The sequence below is a fragment of the Rattus rattus genome, chromosome 1, assembly GCF_011064425.1.
Source record: "Rattus rattus isolate New Zealand chromosome 1, Rrattus_CSIRO_v1, whole genome shotgun sequence".
NCBI classification, from domain to species: Eukaryota; Metazoa; Chordata; class Mammalia; order Rodentia; family Muridae; genus Rattus; species Rattus rattus.
The window spans coordinates 8,584,810-8,607,588 of NC_046154.1; the positions used below are offsets into that span (position 1 = coordinate 8,584,810).

The 22,779-nt window shown below is 53.3% G+C and overlaps 1 protein-coding gene across 2 annotated transcripts in view; it reads left to right on the forward strand.

The window, feature by feature from the left end:
* The first annotated feature begins 3,413 nt into the window (after nt 1–3,413).
* Nucleotides 3,414–22,779, forward strand: part of Espn (espin) — a 33,035-nt gene continuing 13,669 nt past the window's right edge. The window contains exons 1-7 of one of the 2 annotated variants that reach the window (XM_032893953.1): nt 3,414–3,716; nt 6,517–6,710; nt 17,941–18,127; nt 18,244–18,426; nt 18,596–18,727; nt 21,335–21,536; nt 22,413–22,681. In XM_032893953.1, the coding sequence (XP_032749844.1) occupies nt 3,423–3,716; nt 6,517–6,710; nt 17,941–18,127; nt 18,244–18,426; nt 18,596–18,727; nt 21,335–21,536; nt 22,413–22,681 (1,461 nt within the window). In that variant the 5' untranslated portion in view covers nt 3,414–3,422. Of the gene's footprint in view, nt 3,717–6,516; nt 6,711–17,940; nt 18,128–18,243; nt 18,427–18,595; nt 18,728–21,334; nt 21,537–22,403; nt 22,682–22,779 lie in introns of both variants that reach the window. The other variant, XM_032893961.1, reaches the window with a different exon arrangement.

Genomic DNA, 22,779 nt, shown 5'->3' on the forward strand with positions numbered 1-22,779 from the left:
CCTGTGTTCAAGTCCTGGATCCACTGCTGGAAGTACCTGAGTGTGCAGGGCCAGCTCTTCCGTGGCTCCAGCCTTTTTCTGTCGGGTGTCATCAGGGTCATGCTTTGCCCTGGAGTAACCTAAGTCTCCTGACCAAACATTTACGGGGTCTTGGCCTACCCCTGGTGAGGACCCATCATCTCAGACGCCTGAGGGAGACTCCAGCACAGCCTGGCTTCCTGTCCATATTTGCCGTGTGTCTGTCCAGATGTGGGCTGGTGGAGGTGGGTCACCTGGGGGAGCCTGGGAGAGCAGTGTTGGTGGCATCCCCTTCCTGCCCAGAGTTCCTTGAGTCTCCACCTTGTACACGGGCAGAGGAAGGCTGTGGAGGCAAAGGTCACTCCAAAGCATCCCTGCACCTTCAGCCCAGCTCATCCTGCCAGTCAGTCGGAAGCACCCCCTCTGCTTTGTAAATAGGGCACCATCATGCCTGGGCCTGGGCCGGAGGCTGGCACTGCTGGGTTCTGCCCTTGTTCTCAACACTACTTCCCTGACACAAGGGCAGCGCCTCCTCCTGTGTAACTCCTCAAAATGTCCGTCCTCATCCTCTTATCTGTGCCAGTGACACTGGGCATGAAGGTTCAGTCACCCGTGCAGTTTCGCACAGGTCACATAGGCCGCCATCTAGTCCTCCCCTCATGGTAAGATAGACACATCTCCTCGAATAAATATATTGGTAACAAAAAAAAAAAAAAAGATTAACAGTTTGAATGAAGAACCTGGCTCCCGCTGTGCCTGGGTAGTGATAAGGGTTCTATACTGTGCCTCCCGTGACAGGGCTGTTTGGACTGCTGGACAGGACTCTGTGTAGTCGAAGAGTCAGATAGGGCAGAGAGACAGGCACAGCTCAAAGGGCCTGGCTCCCAGTCTCAATGTTAGCTGTGTCCTCAGGGAATCTGAGAGGTTGGTCAGCCATGTGTAATTGTCTCGTGTCGTTGTCGCTGGCTGAGTTGGTACTGACTCAGAGGGATTTGAGGACAGGAGCAATGCATTAAAAAAAAAAAAAAACAACAACCCCCCCCCCACACACACACACACAACACGTGAGGTGTCCAGGGTCAAGGCAGCAACTTTGTAGGGTGGAAGAATTTCAAGACTTCTGCCACGAAGCAGATACAGGGGAGTAGAAGCCGGGTCCAGCATCTGAGTTTGGATCCCTGATATTTGCTGGCCTTTAGGGGCACCTGCCTGTTAGTGTAGGTTAAAGTACTTAGTTCAGAAAGTACCGAGCGGCAGCGAAGCTATGACACTGTAAGGAATCTGGAAGCCTCTGGAAAGAAGCGACAGGTCCCAATAACCGCAGGTCCTAAGGAGGAATGAGGCCTTAACAGCTAAACGGAAGTAGTTGGAAACTCAACTGAGCATGCAAGGAACGGTGGCAAAGTTTGAGCTCACAGGAGAGCTCTGGAGGCCACCGTGCACTGCGCCACCGTGTGGCGAAAATGGGAATGGTATCTGAGACTGCCCCAGGCCCACTTTTGGACTCTGGGTTCTGCAAACAGCTTCGGTTTCCAACATTTCCAGTACTGCCCTGGTTGGTAGAAAGAAGCCAGGCAGTGATTGAAACTACGACCGGGGAGTGGGGCTGGGTTCTGACTGACCTCCGCTGTGCGTGGGAGAAGAGGAAGAGCACGAGCCGTTTCAAGGTTGCCCGATATGCTTGATGCGTTCCCACAGATCGCACAACTCCTCCTTTCTGGGAGCCTCTGCTCCGGTCCAGCGGGCCTTGCCTCCTCCAGCTCCCATGACTTGTTACCAGCTATGCCCCTTAGGGTAGTTTGACCTAATGCTTACCTGTCTGGACCCTCCAACACTTCCCAGGCTCCTTGCTCACAATGGCGATCCCCTCTCTGTGGACGAAGGCACTGGAGCATCTCTCCAATAGTCCCCAGCCTTCTCGAACTTCATTTCTGGTCTCTTAGTTAGGCAGCCCCAGGCATTCAAGTCCACGGTCTACTCTCCCATTCCCAACACCAGCCTGGGTAAACAGAGTCTTCTGCATCCTGGTCCAAACAGCTCTAAGCCCACCAGGACACTCTTGTCCTAACTTCCTTTTACTTAAGAACTAGAACATATGAGTTTTGAGGGCTTCACCCCTCCCCAAATCATTGTATGTATTTACTTGGGGGCCATGTATTACGGTGTGCATGTGGAGGTCAGAAGACAACTTTGATGAGCTCATTCTTGCCTTCCATCACATGGGTCCCTGGGATCGAACTTAGGTTGTCAGGCTTGTCTGCAGACACCTTTACCCAATCATTTTGCTGGCTCCCTCCTTTGTTTCTCTTTCTTTTTTTTTTTTTTTCGGAGCTGGGGACCGAACCCAGGGCCTTGCGCTTGCTAGGCAAGTGCTCTACCGCTGAGCTAAATCCCCAACCCCCTGAGCTAAATCCCCAACCCCCTGAGCTAAATCCCCAACCCCTTCTCTTTCTACCTACTCCCGTCTCCCATCTTTTTCTTGGGTCTAGGCTCTATATTCTAGAGGGACCTTGAAGTCCTGAGCATGGAGGAGGGAGCAGTTGACATTCTTCTGCACTTGGTGGGACGTTTTAAACCTCTGGGCAGTGGCGTCTAGTCCCCTGGCCTTGAACGTCCCTTCTTACCAATCAGATCAGGCACCAGGCACCTTCTTTTTTTTTTTTTTTTTTTTTTGGAGCTGAGGACCAGACCCAGGGCCTTGCGCTTGCTGGCAAGCGCTCTACCACTGAGCTAAATGCCCAACCCCACTAGGCACCTTCTTGATGCCTGTGACAAAACATTTTCTGGGGTTGGGGATTTAGCTCAGTGGTAGAGCGCTTGCCTAGGAAGCGCAAGGCCCTGGGTTCCGTCCCCAGCTCCGAAAAAAAAAAAAAAGAAAAGAAAAGAAAAAAAAGAAAAGAAAAAAAGAAAACATTTTCTAACTCCCATTTGCCGGGTTCTAATGACATTTGTAATTGCCGTCATTTCTTGGCTAGCGTCCCCAGCACCTGAAACAACGCATAATGACCACTGGGCAGGTGAATGAGTGGGTCTGTGTCTGGAGGGTACTAGAATCCTATTCAGTTTTTGTGCGCAGCGAGAATTAGTAAAGTGCGCATCAACACTTGTTGCCGGCCAGGGATAGGGGAGGGCCCAGGGCAGGGGAGGCGGGGCAGAGAAGAGGCGTGGCGGGGGCGGAACCTAGGCTTAAGTGGGCACTCTAGGGGTCCCCGCCCCAGAGCGCCGCTGAGCTGGAGTTGAGTACCCGGGATCGCAGAGCCGGAGCCGGCTGGCAGCCGCTCTGCCTCCCGGGTCCGCACTCCTCCTCCGACTGCACCGCCCGGCTGCTCTTGGAGCCTGGGGCCACCTGCATGACGCCCCGGGCGACCCACTGAGCGCCGGATCGCGGCGCCGAGGGTGACACAATGGCCCTGGAACAGGCGATGCAGGCGGCACGGAGGGGCGACCTGGACGTGCTGAGGTCCCTGCACGCCGCCGGCCTGCTGGGGCCTTCTCTGCGCGACCCGCTAGACGCCCTGCCGGTGCACCATGCGGCCCGCTCAGGCAAGCTGCACTGTTTGCGCTACCTGGTGGAGGAGGTTGCCCTCCCAGCTGTGTCCCGCGCGCGCAACGGCGCCACACCAGCCCATGATGCCGCTGCCACGGGCTACCTCTCTTGCCTGCAGTGGCTGCTCACACAGGGTGGCTGCAGGGTGCAGGTGAGTTCACTCTAAGAGACGGCTTGGGCCCAAAGAGGACTCTAGCCCTCCTGTGGCTCAAGGATGGGTAAAATAGACGTGCTCGTGGCTAGGCTGAGCCCTGCACTTTTCTCTTTCCAAAAGGCTTTAGATAAGGTGGGCCCCTAAGATTGAGGACTTGGCTAGATTCCTGGCTGCTTGATATTAGGAAAACCCGGGGGTTGGGGGAGCAGGGATCGTGCGGGGAGCTGGACTCTGTTAGGCTGGTATCTCCTAGGGAAGGCAGAGATCTCTCTGGAGGGAGTGACCCAGGATGGAAGAAGGCGGGGCCGTGATGGGCCTTGGCTGCCAAATTAGAAACCCAGGGCCACCAGGCTCAGGTCTGGATTGAGAATACGAAGGGTCTCAGAAATCCCCCCAGGCCAAGATGCATATACCACTAAGTCAGGGACAAAGGCAGCGGGACATGAGGTGGAGGAGCTCTCCTAAGGGCATAAGAGGGCCCAAGGACATGAGCAACTTTGGGGGTCCTCACTTCTCAGCCCAACCTGGATCTTTGTGCCTGGTGTCACTGAGGGGTGTGACCTACCAGCAGGAGTCCTGGCTGATGAGCCGAGCAGAGCCCTCAGCACAGAGAAAAGAAGGGAGACGTCCTCCTGTGGTGTGCACATTCTTGTGCTGGAAGAAGACTGGGGAGATCAGGGTGATGGAGAGGGGTGGGGATGGGAGGCCACCAGGCCAGGCCTAGAGGATCTCCTAGGCTGAGGTAAGGAACTGGGATGATATTCTGGTTGCCTGAGCGGCCTGCTAAGAGAGGGAGCGTATCCGATTTCCAGCTGACAGTGACCACTGAATGGCTCACATCTGTAATCACAGCACTCGGGAGACTGAGGCAGGGGGATTGCTGTGACTTTGAAGTCAGCCTGGGGTACAGAGTGAGACCCCGTCTTAAAAAACCAAAATCAACCAAACAAACAAAAACAGCCCCCTGGGTTAGCTGCACATGGAAGGGGTGAGAGCCAGTCTCCATCTAGTCTGCAGTGGCCTAGCAAAATCCAAGACAGCTCCCACCTGCTGTCCTTGGGGGGCAAGCTCCACCTCCCCATCTTTCTGGGAGATTCTCTCCTTCCCTTATCTCCTGGCCTTGTTATCAGGAGTCCCTAGCCATGTGGCCCGCAGCCACATGGTCCACTCCTTGGGCTCTCTTGGGAGGTAGCTGCCTCCCTGACTCCAAGCCCAGCACTGGCCGGAAGCCTCTCTTATCACCACACAGGAGGTGGAAGGAACGAGTAACCTTGTGTCCTGTCCTCTACTCCCAGGAAGCTGGGGGCAGAGCCCGGTTGGGAGAGTTGACCTCCATCTCTGGTTCTGTCTGGCCCAGAGATAAACGACTTAGGTTGTAGACCCCAGCACATGAGGCTCCCAAGGTCTACTCAGCTGATGGTACCTTGAACTTAGACCACTGACTTCATACTGCTGTCATTGTGCAGAAGCCTCGAGCTACAGGGATGCCCTAGAGTCCATATCCCTAAGGCCAGTGGAGAGAGAGGGCCTTTCTCAAGAACTAAGACACCAGATCTCCATCACTGTGGTCTCACTTAGGCCGCCTCTAGTTGCCCATGCCTGAGCTCCGGGGAACAGACTGAGCAAGCTTACACACACCTGCAACACACAGCGGGGACCTCCAGCGTCTTAGTTCCTTCTTGCCAGTGCTTTCTGTCCCATCATCCTCTCTGCCTCTGCCTGAGGGATGGGAAGCCAACCCGCTGCATCCCTTTCTCCTATCGGGAGTCTTCCTGCTGAGATCCCCTTACCTCGGAGTCTCTATGCCTTGTGTCTCTGTGGTATCTTCTCCCTGTAGGGAGAGGAGGAGAGACCTTACTTCCCGGTCGGTCACCTCTCACAGATGCTCCACACTTTTTTTTCTAATCCCAACCATCCCTGATGTCTGAGTGCTCGATGCTGAGAGACAGGTTGTGGGGTCCTGGGATAACGCCAATCTCAAATGCAGCAGACCAAGTCCAGAGATCTGGGCGTGGGGCGGGAGGGGACTGGGAGCTTCTCTCCCTGCCCGTGAACAGCCCCTTCCCCAAAGAGAGACACCGTAGGTATATATGAAGAACAGGTCCAAACCCAGAAGGTGTCTGTAGGGGTTTTACCTAGCCTCTCAAGGAGCCTTCGTCTGGTACACACCTACGCCATTGGCTGGCTGCCCCAGGCCCTGCTGACCAGTGCCCAGCAATCTCTTCTTCCTCCACAGCACAAGAACACAGCTTGTTCCTGAAGCCATGTGCATGGGAGTCTACTGGAGGGCGGCTTCTTGTGTGGGGGTTGGGTTATTGGAGGTGGAAGCCTCTGTCCCTTGCAAGAGACACCTGGGAATGAGGAAGAGGAGGAACAAGGGTTGGAAGCAGGGAGATCCTAATGCCAGCCTGGTGGGCTAGCCTACACGAGTCATCCTTCCTGGCCTTGCTCTGCCCCACAATGTTCCCTGGGTGCCAGGCCTATGCCCAGACTGTCCCCAGACTCCTGCTATGATCCTGCTGTGTTGGAAGCCTCTTGTGTCCTTGCAACTGTCCATCACGCCCTGAAGACCTCCAAGAGACCTACATGAGGCTGCTGCCTATGACCTGAGGGTCAAAGCCAGCCAGGAGTTGCCTAAGGACAGAGGCAGGATCTGAATTCCTAGGATCTAGTTCACCCCAAAAGCCAGCTGAACTAGACTTAGCCGAAGCACACGGACTTGCCGCCCTCCTGAGAGAGGCCTGCACTGGCAAGAGCGGGTTTGGGCTCTAGGGTTCTAAGTAGCTCTCGTCCACAGGAAAAAGATAACTCTGGTGCCACGGTCCTGCACCTGGCTGCCCGCTTTGGCCACCCGGATGTGGTGAACTGGCTGCTGTACCAGGGCGGTGCGAACTCTGCCATCACCACGGACACGGGCGCCCTGCCTATTCACTACGCTGCCGCCAAAGGAGATCTCCCCTCCATGAAGCTTCTCGTCGGGCACTACCCTGAGTAAGGACTTTCTTTCCAGTTATTGCTTTGTTTCGGTGCTGGGGATTAAATCTGGGACCTTGCACATGCAAGAAGTCCACTGCGGAGCTCCACTTCCGGGCCAGGATGTTTTTTAATGGGATCTCATGCAGCTCAGGCTGGCCCCAAACTTGCTTATAACTAAAGGGCCTTGAATTCCTGATCTATATTTTTTCCTCCCCCCCCACAAAAAAATCTGTTTCTTTATTATGTATACGTCATACAGCTTTCTGCCTGCATGTGTGCCTACAGGCCAGAAGAGGGCATCTGATCTCAACACAGATGGTTGTGAGCCACCATGTGGTTGCTGGGAATTGAACTCAGGACCTCTGGAAGAGCAGTCAGTGCTCTTAACCTCTGAGCCATCTCTCCAGCCCCTTCCGTATTCTTTCTTTTATTTGGTTTTTGGTTTGTTTATGGTGAGATATGTCCCTGGTTGGCCTAGAACTTACTCTGTAGACCAGGGTGGCCTCAAACTCACAGAGATCTGCCTGCCCCTGCCTCTGCCTCTGCCTCTGCCTCTGCCTCTGCCTCTGCCTCTGCCTCTGCCTCTGCCTCTGCCTCTGCCCCTGCCCCTGCCCCTGCCCCTGCCCCTGCCCCTGCCCCTGCCTCTGCCTCTGCCTCCTGAATGACTACCATGCCTAGACTAAGAATACTTGCTCTTTCTGCCCACCTCTTCCCCAGGGGCTGACATTACAGGCTTGTGATACCACACGTGACGTTAGGACTTTTCCCCTCAGGGGGGGTCTCTGGGTACAGAGGCTAACGCTCTGAGGAGTGCCTAGAGGCTACTGCAGTAGTCTCTAGCAGTGCCTGTGTCAGCGGCCATCGGGGGTTCAGAGGCCCAGACCTAAGAGATCCAGCCAAAGTGAATCAACTCCCTTCCACCCAGCCCATCAGGGCCACGGCCTCTGCTTCCCACCCTGCGAGCAGGTGCTCCTCATGCCCGCTCCCTTGCTGATTATTCTTGCGTTTGATATACTGGGCACGCAGGCCAGGTCACTCTCTTGGCTGCAGCAGGTGGCCATCCCCAGCTCTGAGACGACTGTTTGTAGGGAGATGAGTCATGAGCGCCTTCTAGACCCGACTTAGGCAGGGAGAAGGTAAGGAGAGAGCAGCCCTCCTATCCCCAGAGCCCTGAGCAGGCCACCTCTGGAGAATCTTCCAGTTTTGTGGCCTCTCAACCCAGTCCTGCTACTGGTGGGGAGGCCTTTCTGGGACCCCAATCTAAATGACTGGGAGCTCCTGGGACAGGTTGGGGGCAGGGAGGGCATGCAGAGTCACAGCAGAGCAAAGTGGCCCTTGACAGTCTGGGGAAGGAGGCAGCCAGGTGTTAGGTGTGCTGTGGGGACAGGGGCCTCTGGGAAAGGACACGGGCTTTCCCTAAAGGTTTAGGATGTAAGCAGCCACCATCAGGATGTGGGGGTGAGGGCTCTGACTGGCATCTGTCTAAGTAGGCAGAGCCAGCTTCAGGAGGAAAATGGCTGCAAGGTGAGGGGGGTTAGAACCATCACCCATCCATTTCTGACGTTGCCTCAGGCCGACTGTCCACTAGGGAGCATGCTGGAGGCCAGCGTGTCCATACAGGACAGACAGACACTGGTGTGGACATAGGCCTTGAAGGGCAGGCACCCGTGGTCTCCTTAGCTCTGGACAGGAAGGATGAGTCTGTTTGACTCCTGGCAAGGGTTCCCCTGACTGACATTGGGTGGGTGGACCAACAGGAGCTCTGCTGGGGTGGCTTTTCCCCATAGCCATTTGGTGGCCACTGAGGTGAAGATATTCAGAAGGCAGGGCTGAAGGACATGTGAGAGCCAGTGGCCCCAGAGACCTTTGAGTGTGTGCTCTGACCTGCCACCATCGGCGGCCCTAGAAAGCCTTGGCCTAGACTCCTGTTAGACCCTTCAGATTGGAGCCAGGCCATACCTGTGGCATGTCCTGGACCCCAAGGCTATGGTTCTGACGTGCCCGTCACACTCCCTCACTTTTAAGCACAGGACACTGAGTTCCTAAGAGGACAGGTCATATACTATAATCACTCTCCTTCAAACACAGTGTAGCTAGAGGTCTAGGCTGGTGGCAATGTTCTGGGCACCAAGCCTGCTCATCAGGTTCTAATGAGAACTACTAGCCCCTTGGCTCCACTTTAGTGAGAAGCCCACTAATGACAAACCTAGAATCCTCCATCATGGGCTGAGATTCCCACGTGTAGAAAGACTCCAGCAGCGTTGCCGTGACACTTGTGAGTTAAAGCCCTTGGATACCCCGACCCCTCCCAGGCCATGCCAAGTGCTGAGTAAGATTGGGCCCTGGTGCTGACTCACTGCCAAATGACCTCTTTGAGGAACCGCCAGACCATCCAGAAGTCCCCATGAATCTCAGGGAATTAGACAGAGGACCTGGGCTCCGATCCCTGCCGTGGTGTGTGACCAGGTTGATAAGAAGGAGGGACCGGGGTTGAGGATTTAGCTCAGTGGTAAACGCTTGCCTAGGGCATTGGGTTCGGTCCCCAGCTCCGGAAAAAAAAAAAAAAAAAAAAAAAAAAGGGGAGGGACCTTTGTATGGATGCCAGGCTGAGCTCAGGCAAGAGGGAACATTAGGAACTGGGGTCAGGGGCTGGTGTGCCCATGTAACCTCTGACCGTGGCTGTGGGACTCTCCAGGACTACAGAGTCCAATAAGAGGACCCCACAGCCTACCCTGAAGCTGTGGCTCCCTGCTCTCTTCAGGCTCCCAGGCCTGCTGTGAAGGATTGTAAATTATTCACAAGGGCTCAGCTCTCTCTGGTGCCTCAGTGAGGGAGGAAGGGTGCCATCCCTACCTGTGGGAAACTCGATCCTACCCAGGGAGACTCTGGGTAACCATGGGTTTGTGCTGACAGGTCACGGGGGATCTGGGTGGCTGGGCAGCTTTGGGAAGGGCCTGGTGAGCGCAGGTCTACACCTTGGGGGCACTGCACAGAGCTCACAGGGACACACTGTACTCTTTTCTCTAGTCCACCCCAGTTCACTGGACTGAATCTTTCCAGAAACGGAAGTTGCTGTAGAACCCCTCCTCCAGCTCGAGAGGGTTTTCCTCTGAGTACTGTACCTGCAGAAAGGAGACCCCTAATCTGGGAGTCCTGGAGGCTGTGCCTGGGAGTGAGGGAGACGGGTGGACTGACAGTCCTGGCCAGGGACACAAGTAACTCACTGTACATATAATGTCTGCAACCCCACCCGGGGCAAAAGGCTCAAAGGGCTGGCAGACATCTTTGCTTGATTGCTTTCTCTCTCTCTCTCTCTCTTTCTTTCTTTCTTTCTTTATTTATTTCATGTATATGAGTACATTGTAGCTGTCTTCAGACACACCAGAAGAGGGTATCAGATCCCCATTACAGATGGTTGTGAGCCACCATGTTGTTGGGAATTGAACTCAGGACCTCAGTGCTTTTTTTTTTTTTTATAAATTTTATTTATTTATTATGTATGAGTACACTGTAGCTGTCTTCAGACACATCAGAAGAGGGCATCAGATCTCATTACAGATGGTTGTGAGCCACCATGTGGTTGCTGGGATTTGAACTCAGGACCTCGGGAAGAACAGTCAGTGCTCTTAACCACTGAGCCATCTCTCCAGCCCGACAGCGTTCTTGAATCCAAGCGCCCCACCCCCACCCCATCCCCTCTGCCTTTGCCATGTCTGCTTTGGGCGGTGGGATGGGGGAATCTGGGCTTCACCCTGACTTTGAGCTTTAAGACTGGAGAGAGGGGAAGGATCTGAGGTCTTTCTCTCAGGCTCCTGGGCCCTTATCATCTTTGGACACTGTCCTACATGTCTCTCTGTGTGTTTTCTTTCTATTGAACTCCATGACTAATGAAGCTACAGGCTTATCTTCCTCACCGTGTGGGCCCAGTGACTGCCACGCCACAGTTGGGCCTTTGTTTGCTGATTGATGAGTCTGGAATCCTGGGTCTATGCCTGGTGACAAGTTACTGCCTGTGCCTTTAGATGGAACTTCTCGTCTTCATCTCCCTGTGCCCATTCGGCAAGTGGACCCACTCTACCTGAGAGGCGGAGGCCACGGTGGGCACAGAGCTCCTGGCCTGGCTGCTTCTTCATACATATACACTCACCAAATAGGTGTAAACTCTTTGCCCAGCCCACCAGCACTGGGGATCTACAGTTCCCCCAGCTTGTTCAGAACTCTTCCATTCACAGGTATATCGGTTTGCAGGTCTGTCCTAAGCATATATGTTCACGGAACGAACTAAACAAACGAACAAGAGAAGAATACAAGGGAGATACGTGCCACGCAGTAAAACTGGACTGTTTGGTAGGAGGCCATGGGGTGTCCTTTAAGTTGAGGAGACAGGAAAGGCCTCTCCTGAAGATACCCCAGTAAGAGGGGATCAGCAGCGCAGAGCTCCGCTAAGAGGGCGTGGCCATGGCAGAGCTCGCAGTGGGGGCGTGGCCATGGCAGGAAACCCCGCCCCCGCTGTTGGGGCGTGGCCGCGGCTGGGGGCATCAGAGTTGAGAATCTCGTGGAGGTTGGGAGAGATGCAAGTGCTGGAAATGTCACAGGTGTATACATTGTTTCCGTTGCTGTGACAAACTACTAACAAAAGCAACTAGCAGAAGGATTTGACCTGTAGTTTAAGAGGAGATATAGTCCGTTACTGGGGAGGGAGGGGGGAGGCAAGCAAGTCAGTAGGAACCTGAGGTGACATGTCCACAGTCAGGAAACAGAGAGTTGAATGTGGTGCTCAGCTGGCTCCCCGCTTTCTTCCAATTTCCAACAGGTCAGGACCCCAGATCATAGGGCCACTTCCCATCTCAGCTAAACCTCTCTGTAACCGTCCTCACATCTCGCCCAGAGGTGTCTCCTCGGTGATTCTAAGTCTAGTTAACCTGACAATGAAGTTGAGCCAGGCTTGCTGGTGGACCAGGACACCAGTGAACTGGTCTAGTACCTTCCTTAAAACAAGTCTGTGGGTTTTTTTCCCCCTCCCTGGGCCAAGCTCTTAGCATAAATTGGAGTTGTGATTGACAAACACTTGTATGTAAAGACTTCCTGACCTCCCTCAGGGCAGATGTTCCTGGCAGCAAAAGAGTAAGAAATTTTACCCTTTGACCAAAGCCTGACTGATCACTCCTTGTTTTTTTGTGGTAGCCCTAGCTGTACGCTGGCATAAGTTAGAACAGATTTCTCAGAAGCCCTCAGAAATAGACTAACACTCCCTCTTCTGACAGAATGGCTTCTTTGTTCAAATCACATCTTATTGCCCAGGAGGAAAACCACAAACCACTTATGCTCTAAGGTCATTGCTCAGAGCAGCAGGGAATTTTGGAGTAGCGTTTTCAAACTCCAGAGTTTAGGGTCCAGAAGGAGAGGGAGTAGTGGAGCTGGAGAGATGGCTCAGTGGTTAAGAGCACTGGCTGCTTTTGCAGAGGACCTGAGTTTGGTTCCCAGCCTCCACATAATGGCTCACAACCACCCGTAGTTCAAGTTCCAGTGTATCTGGTGCCCTCTTCTGCCCTCTGTGGGTACCTGCATGCATGTGGTGTGCATACAAACATTTGGGCTCTCACACATACACAGAAAATAAAAATAATAAATCTTTAAATAGGGAGTCTTAGTGTGGTTCAGTGGTTGAATGTTAAAGCCCTGTATTGCATCCCCAGAACCATATAAACAGAGTGGTAGTCTAGGCCTACAGGATTAAAAGTTCAAGGGCTATCCTTGGCTACGTTCAACCTGGAGTGTGTGAAACCATCTCTCGAGAGCTTGTCCTTTCCCAACATGGCTGACCTGGAGGTGGGATGGGAACATTTAGAGTTTCAGAAGCTGTTCTGTGCACAAATGAACCTGTGGGTGGCCAAGGAGCAGGTGGTGGGAAGGGTGTTCACCCTCCTGTGAGTAGTGCTCAGCCAGTCAGGAGAGGTTTTAACTAGACAATGGCTATGTGAGGCCGGGGAGAGGGCAGTCACTGGGAGGCCCAACACCCCCTCCCCCAGAAGACACTTCACAAGCTGCTTTAAGGTTGACCCACAGAAGCTTATGAGAGGTTAGAGAGCGGCACTCTCTTACCCCAGGAGGAAACTGAGGCTGCAGAGGGCAAAGGATCCTGTCCTGGGGTCTCACGGTGACTGGGGAATAGTGATGAGTGGAGTCTAGGGGCTAGGAGAGCCAGGCATGAACACACACACACACACACACACACACACACACACACACACACACACACACACAGGACAAGCAGACTAACCTGCTGCCTGCCCCACTGGCCCTGGCTCATCCTATCAGACAAAGAAGGAGCATCATCCCAACCAACCATGGGTCTGAGAATTCAGAAAGGGACACTGTGTCCCAGCTTGAGGGAGGTGGCACTTGAACCTGGTTCTCCTTGGCCCTTGTCTGCTCCCCGGCCCATGCATACCTGAGCTCACTAGTAAAGGGGTTCCTGAGAGGAGGGTAGAGGCCTATGTGCAGAGGGAGACAGACAGACCGACAGACAGACGGGTAAGAAAGGTGTGGACACAGCATAGCTGCAGCTGCGCTCTCTCTCTCTCTCTCTCTCTGTCTCTCTCTCTGTCTCTCTCTCTGTCTCTCTCTCTGTCTCTCTCTCTGTCTCTCTCTCTCTCTCTCTCTCTCTCTCTCTCTCTGACTAGGGCTCACATCATAGTTTTGTCTACTTTGTATCAAATGATCTTAGCCCTTCCTGGCCTTTGTGTCCTCATTTGCGAAAGGGGAACAGTGTTAAAATCCACCCTCAAGACCATAAGAAGGATTGGATAGGGGAAGGCTGTGAAACTTGGTAATTTCTAGGCTTGGTAATGAAGTAACTCTTGCATTAAAAGTTGTGGTTATCAGTCAGTAATCATTTTTGAAAATTAAGAGAGGGTCTGTCTATGTAGCTTTTGCTGGCCCAGAACTCGCTATGTAGACCAGACTGAGCTCTTTCCTTATGCCTATCCATAGCTTTGTGATTTTTCTTCAGTGAGTCTGAGGGAGCCTGCATTTCTCTCACCTCTATACCAAGCAAGATGAGAACTGTTGCACCCTTTCTCGGGGCCATCAGCAGAGGTGCCCCATGCCCTGAGCCTCCCACTCCTCAATAGAAGCCTTGAGGGCAGGTGAGGATGGGTGCCAAGCCTCTGCTGGGAGTGGCAGCCAGCAGCTGTCGGGAGGAAGTGGGTTCCAATGCCTAGTTCCTTCTAGGTAGCTGGATACTCCTAAATGGTGGCTACCTGCCAACTAGAAGGTGCTGGAAGGGCAAGGCTCATAGAGAGTCCAGCTTTCTTTGTTGTTTAAACTGCTTCTCCTACCTTGAAAACCCAGCAAGCCCTAAGGGTCACCCCCTTTGGCCTCCACTCCCCAGGACCCCAGAACTCACTGTACCTTGGTTACGGGGGTGGGGGGTGAATAATTCAGGCTGCTGAGTGTCGGTCATGAAAAATTCAGCAGGCTGTTCCCGACACACTAGTGTGTGGGGGCGAAGATGCTGCTGGGATTGTAGGCTGGAGCCATGAGCCAGCGAGGTTCTGGAAAACAGGTGTGCAGCTGACGGCTGGGTCTCCTGCCTGCCCTGTGTCATCCAGGCCCTGCCTGGATGGTTTTGATCTTTATTTTCCATTTCATTTTAGTTTAGGTTCTTAGATATGGAGTTTTCTCGGTAATCATGCTGTCATAGCCTCCCAAGTGCTGGGATGATAGAAATGTACCAGGATGCTTGGTGTGCACGTGTGTGAGCGCAGGCGCGTGTGAGTGGGCACGCGAGTGTGAGTGTGCACGAGTGTGTTGCTGAGTCTGGAAACCCAGAACATTTCATATGTAGGAAGGCATTGTAATGCCGACTACATCCCCAGACTTCACTTTGCTCTTGACATGGGTGACGTGCTGGGGACAACATGCTGTGGTACCTATTTGCCCCCAGACATCTAAAGAGCCAGATTCAATGTGATATCACCAAGCGACAGCCTTGTGTCAGGGTTAGGGAAGGATGACCACACCAAGGAGTCAGGAGAGACAAGAAATGGGAACCAAGGGGCGGGGGATAGGGCGCGGTATACAACCTGGGAGAGAGGCTTTGGGGTCAGGGATGTAGGTTGAGAAGCGGGGCTGCTGGGAGGATGGTGGGTAAGGAGAAGAAGGCATGCTTGCCTCGGCAGGAGCAAGGACCTAAATCATGTTGCAGTGACAAAGGGGATGGTGCATTAGCCAGGTAGCGGAGGAGGGACATGCACGCCATTGGATGGATGAGGGAGGGGCTTGATGAGCCAGATTGACGCTCTGGATTCTTTTTTTTTTTTTTTTTTTTTTTTTGGTTTTTTTTTTTTTTCCGGAGCTGGGGACCGAACCCAGGGCCTTGCGCTTCCTAGGTAAGCGCTCTACCGCTGAGCTAAATCCCCAGCCCCGACGCTCTGGATTCTTAGCTACGGAGAATAATCTTGGGTGGGAATATGAGAGGCTGGAGAGCCCTGTGATGTCAGGGCTAATCACAGAGTATCAGGATGGACACCCTACCCCCACCCACCCCACCCCACCCCCATCCCCCAGCTTGAGTATACAGACCTGAATGGGCAGGTGATGGGTCTGGAGTAGCTTATGGCTCCACCTAGTGTCCATTCTTGGTAACTGCACCTTGGAAAGTCCAAACCGGTACCAGCCTAGTAGCTAAGGCAGATTCAGTACTCTTGGATTGCATCTCACCTGTGGGGCTGGGTTCCTGGTACCCAAGTGGGGTACCGGGGCTGAGCTGGGAAAGCAAGGATAAGGACTAGTAATTATCCAAAGCTAGACCATAATGGGGACCACAAAGTCCAGGTCCCACCTGCTCTCCCCACTTCACTATCTGTGTGCCTACAGTGGGCCACATTCCACAGGCATGCATCCCACAGATACCTGTGTGTTCCTATCCCATTTACTATTCTCTGAAGTGGGAATAACAACAGGACTTATCCGAACTGGAGAGGTGGCTCAGTGGTTAAGATCACTGGCTGCTCTATTGAAGTACCCAAGTTTGATTCCCGGCACCCAGTTAAAAGTTCACAACAATCTGTAACTCCAGTTTCAGAAAGCGCCCTCTTTTGACCTCTTTGGTGCACACACGTACACACAGGCGAAGCATTCATACACATAAGGTAGAATAAATAAATCTTTTAAAACATTAAGAAGGGCTGGAGAGATGGTTCAATGGTTAAGAGCACTGGCTGCTCTTCCAGAGGTCCTGAGTTCAATTCCCAGCAACACATGGTGGCTCACAACCATCTGTAGTGGGGATCTGGCGCCACCTTCTGGTGTGTCTGATGACAGCTACAGTGTACTGACATACATGAAATAAATCTTTTTTTTTTTTTCTTTTTTTCAGAGCTGGGGACCGAACCCAGGGCCTTGCGGTTGCTAGGCAAGCGCTCTACCTCTGAGCCAAATCCCCAACCCCGAAATAAATCTTTTAAAAAAAGTTATTAAAACATTAAAAAGAGGCATGGTGGAACATGCCTTTAATCCCAGCACTCAGAAGGCAAAGGTGGGTGGGTCTCTGGGTCTGAGGTCAGCCTCATCCACAAACAGAGAAGGTTCCAGGACAGCCAGGGCTACAAAGAGAAACCCTGCTTTAAAAAACAAAACAAGGGGTTAGGGATTTAGCTCAGTGGTAGAGCGCTTGCCTAGGAAGCGCAAGGCCCTGGGTTCAGTCCCCAGCTCCGAAAAAAAAGAACCAAAAAAAAAAAAAATACAAAACAAAAAACAAAAACAAAAACTAAGAATTAATTAATTAAAATGAATGATATACCTGTTAGCACCATACTCTGAGATAAATGCCCAATATATAGTAAATCTGAGGCTGCTCAGGGTGTTGGAGAGATAACTCAGTAGCTAAGAGCGCTTGCTACTGTTGCAGAGGACCCAAGTTTGAGTTTCAAACCCACCTGGGATTCTCCGCCTATGGTCATTTTATACCTCTGGCTTCCCAGGCACCTGTATTCCTATACACAAACCCACACACAGATACATGCACATCATTAAAGCATCATCCACTGTGAAACCCAGGGTGCAGTACTGGGCAAACACTAGAATACCACTTGATGTCCATCCGACATTCAGATTTAATTGGGCATGCTGTATTTTAGTTGGAAACCTCCAGCCCTGCCTTCTAGGAAATCAGTTTCCTCGGAGAGGCGCAGGCCAGTAACAGTTATAGCCAACCGAACATACCAGGCTACCAAAGGAAATGGCCCAAGGTGGGAGGGGCCTCCAGAGGGTGTGAGGAGAAAGGACAAAGTTTCGGGGAGGAGGGGTGTGTTCTGAGTCTTTAGAAGGAAAGAGTGGGCCGTTCCAAATGGGGAGACACCTGAGGAAGGCGGAGTTCAGACAGCAAGTGTTGGGGCACACAGTGATAGCTACTGTGGCTGAGAAGGTAGAAGAAACCAGGTAATCATGTCCTTATAGAGACCAACTTAAAGGTGGGTCTAAGGCTTGTGAGATAGTGCCAAGGGTAAAAATGTTTGCTGTGTTTGCAGCTAAGGGTGATGCCCGAAGTTCCATCACCAGGAACAACATGGTTGAAGGAGAGAACCAATTGACTTCCCAAAGCTGTCCTCTGACTGCCTTGTGCCATGACACCACACACACACACACACACACACACACACACACACACACACACACATAACTTACGGTAAAAGAGTCTATTTTCAGTAAGAGGAAAAAATAAAATCAATAAAAAGGTAAGTAAATATAACTATAAGGTAAAATAAATTTTAGTTGGGCATGTTGATGCCTGCTTTTAATACCAACACTTAAGAGTCAGAGGCAAGGGGTTGGGGACTTAGCTCAGTGGTGGAGCGCTTGCCTAGCAAGCACAAGGCCCTGAGTTCGGTCCCCAGCTCCGGAAAAAAAAAAAAAAAAAAGAGTCAGAGGCAAGCAGATCTTTGTGAGTTCGAGGCCAACCTGGTCTTCATTGGGAAGAACAGCCAGGGCTACATAGAAAGTCCTTGTCTGAAAAATACAGTAAAATAAAATAAAAATAAGGAGGGGTGGAGGAGAGTGGAGAGGCACTCTTAGAAACAGCAGTGTATGGCTGAGCCAAAGAACTCAGGGACAACCTGTGACAAATCCTCTTTGTCACCTGCCCTCTTTCAGCACTCCACAGAGACAGTCTAGGGTGGAAGGAGGCTTTTGACGAGAGTGCAGTGGGCATCTAGAGCCCACGCTGGGTGTTGCCTATTCGCAGGGGAGTGAATGCCCAAACCAACAACGGTGCCACGCCCCTGTACCTGGCGTGCCAGGAGGGCCACCTGGAAGTGACGAAGTACCTTGTGCAGGAGTGCAGTGCAGATCCACACCTGCGCGCCCAAGACGGCATGACCCCCCTGCATGCTGCGGCGCAGATGGGCCACAACCCAGTCCTGGTGTGGCTGGTGAGCTGTGGACCACCGGGTGGGACAGCGCCGGGAATGGGCGGGGCCTGCTGGGGCCGAGGCGGGGCCAGGAGGGGCCCAGAGCAAGCCCCGCCCTCTTCCCCGCCCCACTACAGGTGAGCTTTGCGGACGTTAGCTTTTCGGAGCAGGACCACGACGGCGCCACGGCCATGCACTTTGCAGCTAGTCGCGGCCACACCAAAGTGCTCAGCTGGCTCCTGCTGCACGGCGCAGAGATCTCCCAGGACCTGTGGGGCGGGACCCCGCTGCATGACGCTGCTGAGAACGGGGAACTGGAGGTCTGGGCGGCCCGAGAGGGGCGGGGCTGGAAAGTGGGCGAGGGGCGTGGGCGGGGCGGGGCCTGGGTTTGCGGTCGCCCTCTGGCGGCTGCGCGCTGTCCTTGCAGCTTCTCTGGAGTGCCCGAGGGAGGCCGAGGGACCCAGCTCTGCATGCTCCGCCCCCCTACAGTGCTGCCAGATCCTCGCGGTGAATGGTGCGGGGCTGGAGGTCCGCGACCACGATGGGTATACGGCTGCGGACCTGGCTGATTTCAATGGCCACACCCACTGCTCCCGCTACCTACGTACAGTGCAAACCCTGGTATGACCCAGAAGGGGCTGGTGTGGTGTTATCCCATCTCACCATTTAACCCCAAAAATAAGAGTCATGCCCTTTTACCAAGAAGAAAGCTGAAGTGCAGGGATGTGAAGCCACTTGCCTGAGGCACCATTTGAGATTCAAAATTGCCGTGGGGCTTGAGGACAGCCAGAGGCCAAACACAGCCTGCCAAGTTGACCTTTCACCCACCCACATGTATTATCTGACTTAAATCTTACAGAACCACTCTTGTAGGGTGTGGTCGTAGTCCCATTTCACAGATGGGTAAACTTAAAGTGAATCTCCACACTCCCAGTAAATGATAGAATCCAGTGACTATGAACTATTCTCTCTCTCTCTCTCTCTCTCTCTCTCTCTCTCTCTCTCTCGCTCTGCTTCAGTGCTGAGGGTTGAACCTAGGGCCTTGGGAGTGCTAGGCAAGTGATGCACCATTAAGCTACATTTCCAGGTTTCTCTCCATCTGCCTTTTAAACTGACTTTGAGATAAGTAAGGTGCTGCTAATTTGCCCAGGCTGGCTTTAAACTTGTGCCTCTCCTCTGCAGCCTTCTAAATAGCTAGGATTACAGCTACGTACAGTAGCCCCTGACAGGAGCCACCTGTCTTGACTAGTACACATCTGCTCACTTTGTAGTTAACTCATAACCAGAAAAGGATATATGCTTGTAAATTGTTTTTATTATGTACTTTACAAAGCCACAAGATGACCCGGTAAGACTCAGGCTCAGGTGTGGGTCTCCCCAAGTCCAGGGCCCTGTCCTAGATAATTCAATGCCCACTTTGGGGCAGCAGAGGAAGAGGGAAAGGATGGGTCTCATAGCCCCCGTCAGAGGGATGCTATCTCCAGCGTCTAGCCCAGCCATGAGAAAAGATGGAGGAGAGAAGGCCAAATGGGCTTGCTCTGTTTGCTAGCATGAGGAGGTGATCCTGGTTGGGGATCGGAACAGTACAGTAGAGCCTAGGGGTCAAGCAGGCTGAAAGGCTAGGAAATGAACTTCCAGAGAGGGCCTCCCAGAGTAAAGGAGCGAACAGCCTCATCATGGGGAGTACAGGGGGGTGGATGCTGAGAGGTCTCTATCTGGACCAGTAGTACTGAGTATCTTTGTTCTCAGGCTGCACGTGTGTAGCCCCAGTGCCACTCCCCCCCCCACCCCTGCGACCCTCCAGCACCTCCTGAGAGCCTACTGGGCTCCAGTTTCTGATGCTGACTCAGCCATAAGCCACTGTTGAATTCTGACGCTGGTAGGCTCTCTGGCCTGTGCGCCACAGGTGTGACCTAGTCCATCTTTGCCGTTTGATTGGCACTTCACAATTAAGGCATGTGCTAGGTGCCACACGGTGGTCTGTCACCAGTTTTCAACACCTTTGCAAATACCGCTATTCCCACTAACGGACGGGCACTTACAACTCAGGCGCAGAAAATACCAATACATAATGCTCATAATCCCATGGCACAGTAGAGGACGGGAAACTAAAGATTTTGTTCCAGGCTGCAAAGCCTGTGTGTGCCCCGCGTCCCAGCCTCTGTAGCCTACGGAAGTCAAGGCTGGGTCTCAATGCTGCCACCTAGTGCCCGTCAAGAAAAAAGCACCTGCAGGTTGTCTCTCCCTGCCATGCCAAGCCATCTTCTGGGGTCCCACTTTCCTTCACAAGGTAGGCAACAGGGCCTGGACTCCTTGAAGTGAACGGGGTAGGCAGCAGGATTTGCCCCCCTTGCCCAGGCAGGCCCGGCAGCAGCAATGACAGATCCAAGTCACCGAGGTAGCTGGCCCAGAAAAGGCAAACACTAATTACAGAGCCAATAAGCAGGGCTGCTGATCCGTTACCTGGTGCCAGCCTGCTCCCCTCTCCCAGGGGGCCTGTGACACTTCTCAGGCAGGGAGGGGCAAGGGGCAGGGAGGAGTATCCTTGGGCAGGAGGCTACAGAGGAGGAGGAGGAGCAGGCTTGCCGGTAGCAGGGACATCATGGGTAATGTAAGTTGGCCCCTCGCCCTGACCTGCTCTGAGCGAGCGGGAGGGGCAGGCCTGCACTCAGAGGCCCAGCCGGTGGGAGGAAGGTGACAGCCTGGGCTAGCACATCCCATCTAGGGCTCAGCCTTTCCTCCCAGCACCATCAGGAGGTGCACTGGCTCTAGGTAGGCAGCTGGTAGGTCAAGGAAGTTAGGTTGCAGCCAGGCAGTGGAAGTCAGTCGAGTATATTCTTCCTCTTCCTGCAGTACAGCCCCCAGGGTCCTTTGCCCACAGATGCATAGGAGCCAAGGCCTTCTGCCTTCTGATTAGAGGGGAGAGGCAGGTGCAGGGCTGCATTCCTTTGGGGTACAGGCTAGACCCTCCTTCCCAAGGGTCCTGAACATCGGGATCCATGTGTCCACTTTCCTGAGCATGAGGAGAGCTAGGTGGGAGATTCTCTGAGGCCTGATGTGGTACAACTGGGAGCTTCTGCTCTTGACTCCTGTTCTAAGAACATGCAGAAATGGTGCCCTAAACCAGGAAGTGTCTAGGCAGGCTGCTCAGTGAGGGTTCATGATAGGAGTCCTGGAGGTTATCCCCACAGGACCCTGGAGCCCAAAACTTCCCTCCTTTTCCCTCAGAGCTTGGAACACCGAGTCCTGTCCCGGGATCCATCCATGGACCTGGAGGCAAAGCAGCCGGACTCAGGCATGTCTTCACCCAACACCACCATGTCGGTCCAGCCGCCAAACTTTGACCTTGGCTCACCCACCAGCACCCTCTCCAACTATGACTCCTGCTCCTCCAGCTATTCCAGCAGCAAGGGTCAGCGCTCTATTCGAGGTGAGTGGATGGTAGGAAGAGTGGAGACACAAATCGAAGCACGGGGCCATTCTGTCTGTCTGTGCCAGTTAATGTCTTTTTTTAAAAAAGATTTATCTATTTTATGCATGCGAGTACACTGTAGCTGTCTTCAGACACACCAGAGGAGGGCATCAGACCCCATTACGGATGGTTGTGAGCCACCATGTGGTTGCTGGGAATTGAACTCAGGACCTCTGGAAGAGCAGTCAGTCTCTCCAGCCCCCCAGTCAATGTCTTAACATGGAGAGGGGACACGTGTGAGTTATGCTCCCTGCCACAAAACCCCGCACAGGCCCAACACATGACTCAGTGATCAACACAAGCACACACGCATACTTATGCAGGTAATACCCGTACATACACCTAGATCACAGACGGAAGCCCTCTGGTTCCCCATGACAAACATGGACACCCACACCCAAAGTCACCCAGTCCAAAACAGACACACGTAAACACAGGGTTAAAGACACACATAACAAAAATCCTCACACAGCGCCAGCCCTAAGTGTACGCATTGACCACACCCTGAACAGCAGTCCCACCGCCTGCAGTGTCTGCTTCCCACCACCAGGTGGCCTGCAGAACTGACTGAGTGTAGCCATCCTGACTCCCGGTCCTGCCAGACCCCTGCCAAGCAGTCCTCCTCCACTGGGACCCTGGAACCCAAAACTTCCTAAAGTGTCCCCTTGAAACCCAACAGCATCACCCTCCTGCCTACTGTGGAGGCCACAGCAAGCCACACCAAGCTAATAGGCTGCCACTGGATAAACTGTTTGCAGCTGAGACAGCTTGGGTCTTGGGTAGGCTCAGCAAACTTCTGTCTGTTCTTCTGCCTCGCCACCCGATGGGTTCCAGGTACCAGATCCTCAGACTTACAGAGCTACATGGACATGCTGAACCCAGAGCCTCGGAGCAAGCAAGGGAAGCCTTCATCCCTACTGTCACCACCACCACCGCCACCACCAAGCTTCCCTCCACCACCACCACCCCCAGGCACACAGCTGCCCCCACCTCCACCAGGCTACCCAGCTCCCAATCCCCCTGTGGGGCTGCATTTGGATAACATTTACATGCAGACCAAGAACAAACTCCGCCACGTGGAGGTGGACTCCCTCAGAAGGGAGGTAGGTAGAATGTTGGCCCTGGTGGCTAGCAGGAAGTCTGGATGGACTGGGCACTGGGCCAATGGGGAGCTGGCCTGGCTGACTTGCGGTCATAAATG